Source organism: Felis catus, chromosome E3, assembly GCF_018350175.1.
Source record: "Felis catus isolate Fca126 chromosome E3, F.catus_Fca126_mat1.0, whole genome shotgun sequence".
Classification (NCBI taxonomy): Eukaryota; Metazoa; Chordata; class Mammalia; order Carnivora; family Felidae; genus Felis; species Felis catus.
Window position 1 is genome coordinate 5,451,777 of NC_058383.1, and position 7,114 is coordinate 5,458,890.

A 7,114-nucleotide genomic window follows, 5' to 3' on the forward strand; every position below is an offset into this window, starting at 1 on the left:
TTGCCTTCGCAGCTCCAGTGGGTGATGGATTGCTTAGTCAGCTAATAGCTCATAACCTTTATTTTAAAGCATCGTCATGTACCTGGCTTCTCGGAGGCGTATGGTGGCCAGAGCCTCCTGGAAGAGTGTCGCAGGCTCACTCTGAGGCATTTAGAGTTGTAGCTGGGATAGAGAACCATTAGCTGGGAACGGTTAATGGAGCCAAGTGAAATAAAAGAAGGTGCCGCATGGAGAAGAAGGCACCATGTGGATCGTTTGAAGAATCAAAGCTCCGAGGTTTATCAGTATTGGTCGAAAAGGCCCTCTTGATGTCTCTCTTTTGAGCGATTCCCCGATGCACCTGGGAGACATTTGCACACACGGAGGGGAAGCTGAGGTGGGGAGAGCCTCACCCGTCAGATTCCTGCCAGGAAGGCTGGGGCGTGAAGAGGGAACAGGAGTGCCATTTAAGGGCTTTGGCCCTCAAGATACCACCTCTAATATTCCTTGATTGTTTTTCCAATTGATGCACTTTGAAATCTCTGATGTTCCCTTTAGCCTCAGTCTAACGCAGCCCTATAGAAATCACGTGCTTGTGCCGGTTGAATTTTTTTCCGAATGCATATGAAAATAAATACGTAGTTATGAAAATACGAATGTTGATCCCTGGCCCCCTCAAGTCACCTAGAGGCCCCCTCATAGACACCTCACACTTTGAAAAGCTGCCCTAACGCGGCCCTTGAAAAAACGGATTCAGAACTCGCTAAGCTGCGAGGTGTGATGGAAGCAATCCAGGAGAGCCCAGGGCCTCATGAGCTTGGGGGGTGCAGTGAAAAGTGGGAGCCTTTCAGCAGACTCCCAGGAAAACGCCTCAGCTCCCCCCGTCTTGAAGTCCTCAGCTCCCAGGGTCAGCCAGGAAAGTAGTGACTGCCAAAGACAAGGAGCAGGTGGCAGGGGGCTGGGTCAGAGCGGGCGGGTCTCAGATACCTTGCTTTTCTAAGAACAAACAACCAGACGAAGGCAGGCTGGAAAACGGGTCTGCTTGTGCCCACCGGCTCAGCAAGTCTCCTTGGCTTTGGGGCCACTGCAGTCGCACAACGGTTTTCTGTCCTGTCCCATTTGCTTTTAAGGCTGTCTTATGGTGATCTAACACCCGGCAGCAGAAAACACATAAGCAAGAGTGATTTTACGCTCTTTACAAATCTCTTCATATTAATTTCAGACTCTGATAACTCCCTGACCCAAATCCTGCCCTGACAGTGCCATTTGTGACTCCACCCCCCACCCCCCCCACCCCGCCACCCAACCTGTTTTCTCTGATGGCTGGTACACTCCATTGTGACTTGCTGAGGGCTTGATGGGACCAGAAATCTTTCTAAAAGCCTCGGTCCCCAGATTGTTTTCATCCCCCTACCTTGCTGAGAAAAAACAAAAAAATAAAACAAAACAAAAACAAACAAACAAAAAAACCCACCACACACACACACACACCCACACATCAGCAGATGATGAGAAACGTATCTTTATTGGGTGAATTTTAAAGGCATCGTCTGCCAAGGGCCTTACAGGAGTCATCAGGGCGTACTGACCACCGAAAATTCACGAGTGACTGCCTTGTTACCTCGCTAAAACAGGGGGCAAATTGGAGAAGCACATCCGGGGGAATGAATACATAAATTAGGGGCAGGTAGTGGGTTTCCCATTTCCAGGGGCTTTGGAGGCCTTCTGGCTGATTGTCTCTATCTCCACAGCCTGCGGCTTTTAAGAATGCACCATTTCCTGGAATTCTAGAACAGAAGAGGGTGAGAAAACGTCAGTGGAGATGGCTTGGTATTTTACAGACAGGCCGTGTGGCCAGTGAGAGCTCAGAAGAGGAGGTTGTCAGATGGTGGGCTTGGCACCCCTCTCAAGGGCACAAAAGGAGGGGGAAAAACGTGTCACTGACTGCAGGTGCGGGAGGTCTAGAGCGTCCCATCTTCCTGCGTAATCTAACAAACATCTTTAGCTCTGCAGCAGAGCCCCTTGTATGAGAACTTGTCAGCCCAGGGGCACCTGGGTGGCTCAGCCGATTAAACATCCGACTCTTGATTTTGGCTCAGGTCATGATCTCACGGTTTCACGGGTTCGAGTCCCACACCCTGCTCTGAGCTGACAGTGTGGAGCCTGCTTGAGATTCTCCCTCTCTCTCTGCCCCTCCCCTGCTTGTGCTGGCTTTGTCTCTCTCAAAATAAATAAGTGAACTTGAAAAAAAAAAAAAAAAGAATTTGTCAGCCCAGCCATTTCTCTCTGACGATGCATGGATTTGGTATAATGGCCTGTCGCAATCTGGGGCCGCTCAACTTTCTGTCTGGCTACTTTAAGATAGAGAAGGAGGGTTTTCTTCCTTTTCTTCCTCCTTTCTGCAGACGTAGGAAACAATTCATAGAGTGGGCCTTTGAACTCCCTTTTCTCTGTTGAACCCTAACCTTACCCTCAAGAGCTTAGGTTACTAAAAGAAAGACGACAATGATGATGGTAACAATAATGATGAGTCGCTGCTACCGGTTGGAGTCGAAAACCGGAGATTTGCTTTATAGTTCTTGGTACGCTTCGCCTATTTGCAATTTTTCCGTGGTTAGATTTAAATAAACCCATCTTCTTTTACCTAAACTCTTGTTGTGAACTATCTATAGAAGCTACCTTAACTCCCGCATAGTAAGTTATAGTGGTATCACTTGGACAGGTTTTTAAAATGAGAATCCGAAGTAGCAGTTTTTAATTTCCAATTAGTACCGCCATAAAGACCAGGCATAAATTCTCCCGAGTTGGCATGCGCAGTGTAGCTAAGAAGCGTGTAAGCAACATGACTGAATCGGATTAAAATAATCCTCCAGCCATGTAGTTATACTAAACTCTGAATATAGGGCTCTGCACACAGAAGACCCCGTACATGACGTTTGATCTATTCTCTAATATTGTCCACTTGGGCTACTGTCCAAGAAAATGTGTTTGTTTAACCCCTTGAAAGCTAAGAGGCTTTCCTGTGCAAGTCAATAGACATTTTGGGGGCGCCTGGGTGGCTCAGTCGGTTAAGCGTCCGACGTCAGCTCAGGTCACGATCTCGCGGTTTGTGAGTCCGAGCCCCGCGTCAGGCTCTGTGCTGACGGCTCGGAGCCTGGAGCCTGTTTCGGATTCTGTGTCTCCCCCTCTGCCCCTCCCATGCTCATGCTCTTTCTCTGTCTCTTAGTAATGACTAAACATTAAAACTAAATAAACATTAAAAAAAAATAGACATTTTGACATGAGACACACTTGAGAATGTCAATCCTTCCCTTATTCAGAGGGGCTCAAATCCCACCAGTGGCAATTCCTTATATTATTTCCAATTTGCATTGGGCATCTTGCAAATCATTAGCCAGGCAATAGCTAGTCCCCTGGTCAAGTGAAGGCTATTTTTTGGGTCACAGACAGTGAGTGACTCACAGGACCAGCTTCTATGATGCATCCCCAGGCATCATGCTAGTCTCTACATATATCATTTGTATCCTCGCATTAGGCCCATTTTACAGATGGCAAGACTGAAGCGCAGCAAGGTTAAGAAAGAGAGATTTTAACTAACCACATCTGCCCAATCTCATGGCCCAATCCCCCGGGTTGCTTCAGGAGCTAAGTTCTTTTGTGCCGTGTACAGGTGTGAACGTACCGTCAGCCCCGATTTTCCCGTCACCGTCATTATCCGCAGCCGCCATCAAGGACTTGGTTTCTGACTCTGTCAGCTCTCTAGCACTGCTCTCAAACTTCTGGAGGAAAAACCTGCAGGGCAATAAAGATTATGGAACTTTCTGAAAGGCCACACACGTCTGTGCTGACCCTCTCTTTTCCTCTTGAAGCCAATCATCCGTTCCCAGCAACTGCGATATTCAAAGGTCTTTGCAAACCAAACTCGCCTTCCTTGTAGAAACGAACAGTGGGCATTTTGTTTTTAAAAGTTTTTCTTTCTTCTTCTTCTTCTTCTTTCCAGGGGCGCCTGGGGGGCTCAGTCGGTTAAGCATCTGACTCTTGATTTCGGCTCAGGTCACAGTCTCATGGGTTCATGAGTTCGAGCCCCTCGTTGGGTTGTGTGTTGACTGTATGGAGCTCGCTTGGGGTTCTCTCTCCCTCCCTCTTTCTCTGCCCCTCCCCTGCACACACACACACACACACACACACACACACCACTCTCTCTCTCTCTCTCTCTCTTTAGGACAAAACTTACTTAAGCTCTTCTTCATCCAGATACCCACTCTGGTCATTGTCTATGAACCGAAAAACATCCTTCACCTGACTGGCCGACATCTTGGAGAGGCCCGACGTCTGGAAGAATTTTTGGGGTTCAAAAGTATCTGGGTCTGAAGAACAGAGAGAGGGTTATTCTCAGGCTCACCGGATCACCTTCTGTATCGGGGCCAAGGTGCTGAAAACATAGGTCATCCAAAACCCTCCTCGGGCCATCACTGAGCTACAAGGACGCTCTGCTCTCCACTTTTACCAAAAGACAAAGCCTATGTTAACTGACTAGAATTTAAATAAAGACTTGGAACAAACAAACAAATAGATAAAAAAAAACAAAGACAAAGAGGGGGCTATGACTGGTGCAAGATTTCGAGGCAGCCAAGACTGGGCAGCTTGGTGATGGCATCTCCTGTGTCCCTCCCCACCTTACCTGTCCACTTGCTTTTACCCATCTCTTGTCCCTCTCCTCTGGGCCGCCCCCCCTCCCTTTCTACAGGCTGTGTGGCCAAGAGGCACTGGTCTAACTGGTGGGGCGAAACGCAGTCACTGGGTTCCAACAGGCATCCGCGGGCTTCTTCTTCTTCTTCTTCTTTTTTTTTTTTTTTCACTTTTAGTACATTCCTTTGGCCTTACGGAAATGGAACCATATGCTCAGCTCTCGTATCTCTATAATTTTAGTTCTTTGGTTGAGCACCGTTTTATTCTCTGATCCCACGAATTTTCAAATGTTCACATTTTCAATTTCCGTGGTTTTGCTGGAGGCGTGACTACGTGGGAAATACGCACCCCTGCCTCACTCTCCTTTTACCTTGGCACTCCTGCAGGGCTGCGGCAATGTCGTCAGCGCTAAGGACGTCTGTGATGCTCATTTTCCACCTGTTCACACAGAACACACGAGATGTGGTAAATGGCAAGCGGGAACACGCACGTCCAGGAGCACGACCCCTTCCCAGGCCCCTGAAACTGTCTTTGTGGGGAAGGTTTAAAATGTGATAAGCGTGCTGTTGTATTAAGTGATGGGACAGAACACCCCCATAAAAACCATAAGCGGGAAGGATCCCAGCCCCCTGTGTCTCCGTGCCTTCTCCTGAATGTTCTTCAAAGACAAAATTTTAAAAAACACAACTTAAAGCGTGACTCGATCCCGTTTTCTTGTAAAAACTGTATTTGCACAATCAACCATTCATGTAGCCGTCTACAAAACGTTCAGAAGTAAATCACGTTACAAAGGCAGTGGCAGTTTCCTAGACCAGCCTGAAAACACAGTGCTACCAATTCCTCTCACAGCTTGGCCTCCTTGGAGACCTTTGGTGGAAAAGATGCTATCTATCCCGAAGGATGCGAATCAGAGTCACGAAAAAGCCAACTGCCAGAGGTCAAAATCCTTCCAGGAGTCAAGCCCACGGGGAAAGAGACGTCTGAGCACAGCCCGCACCAGCCTGATAGGAACGCATTAGGAAAGAAAAGTGTGGGGTCTCGAGGGTCCACCAGCTACTTACCGTTTTAGACTTTCCCCCAAGAAGAATCAGGGAAAAGAGTCGAAGGAGCAAAAAACAGATGTGCTTTTGCTGCCTTACTGACCTATCTTATATAGGATTGAAAAAGTGATAGTAAGAACCTCTTAGATTTCCTTTTCAAGGATCAAGTAGACGTAGCTCAAATGTCTTGCCTTACTAATTAAACCTCTTTTTTTTTTCTATTTATATCACAAGGGAATGTGGGTGGGAACAGCCAATACTGAAGAACAAACCTCAACAAACCTTAACTAGGGTTTCAGTTCTGCAAACGAACCCCACGGGCGGTGTGGAGAAGACACCAGAAGCCTGGCAAAGAAGACAGAGTGGCTGAAACGAGGTGAACGCAAACGGAGGCGCTCTGTAAACTGGAAAGGGCTCCCCAGGTGACAGTGGCTGCCGTTTGAGGCAGGTCTGCTCTTAACCTCTGAGGCTGTGGACGTGCGAGGCTGACTTCGGTCCAGGGTTGACCCCAAGTCAGGGTCAGACGGACACAGTAGACTCGTCCATCACAGCAAATGGCACTGGATGGACGACTTTCCAAAGAAGTCTTGACTCTGATATTTCCCAGCTCTCTCCTACATCACACACACGAAAAAGGCAACATGGAGGAAAGCACCCAACCATTCCCAAACCCCAGACCTAAAATTGCAGGAAAAACGGGGCATTTGAGACCTCCCTCAAGGTTTTTTTGCTTTTGGGTTTGTTTTTTTTTTAATGTTTATTTTATTTTTGAGAGAGAGGGACAGAGCATGAGCAGGGGAGGGGCAGAGAGAGAGAGGGAGACACAGAATCCTAAGCTGGCTCCAGGCTCCGAGCTGTCAGCACAGAGCCTGACGTGGGGCTCGAACTCATGAACCGTGAGATCGTGGCCTGAGCCAAAGTCGGACACTCGGCCGACTGAGCCACCCAGGCGCCCCTGCTTTTTGTTTTTTGTTTGTTTTTTTTGTTTTTAGCATTTGGCAAATATTTGTTGAATCCCTACGTAGCCAGCACTGTGTTAGACTCTTTTCTTTAATCGTGGTAAAAAATACGTAATATAATATTTGCCCTTTGAGCTGTTTTTAAGGATACGTACGGTAGTGTTAACTATATGCTCATGGTTGTACAAGAGATCTCTAGAACTTTTTCCTCCTGTAAAACTGACCTCTATGCCCATTGAACAAGAAGTCCCCCTTCCCCCTCCCAACACCCTGGCAACCACCGTTCTCCTTCCTGTCTCTGGGAGTTAGACTACTTTAGACACCTCTTGTAAGTGGGATCTTGCCTCATTTGTCTTTTTGTGACTGGCTTATTTCCTTAGCATAATATCCTCAAGTTTCATCCATGGGTTCATCCCTGTAGTGACATATGACAGGATTTCCTTATGT

General features: G+C 47.5%; 1 protein-coding gene across 2 annotated transcripts; it reads right to left on the reverse strand.

The window, feature by feature from the left end:
- Nucleotides 1–1,485: 1,485 nt before the first annotated feature.
- OCM (oncomodulin) lies at nucleotides 1,486–6,450 on the reverse strand. 2 transcript variants are annotated; one of them, XM_045047969.1, is made up of 5 exons: nucleotides 5,991–6,450; nucleotides 5,039–5,106; nucleotides 4,214–4,346; nucleotides 3,662–3,771; nucleotides 1,486–1,766 (listed from the first exon to the last, which is right to left on the reverse strand). In XM_045047969.1, the coding sequence occupies exons 2-5, from the start codon at nucleotides 5,097–5,099 to the stop codon at nucleotides 1,741–1,743; spliced, it is 330 nt and encodes a 109-aa protein (XP_044903904.1). In that variant the 5' UTR covers nucleotides 5,100–5,106; nucleotides 5,991–6,450; the 3' UTR covers nucleotides 1,486–1,740. The 2 variants fall into 2 exon arrangements, with proteins under 2 accessions (XP_044903904.1, XP_044903903.1); XM_045047968.1 differs by lacking the exon at nucleotides 5,991–6,450 and adding an exon at nucleotides 5,730–5,946.
- Between the last annotated feature and the right edge of the window lie 664 nt (nucleotides 6,451–7,114).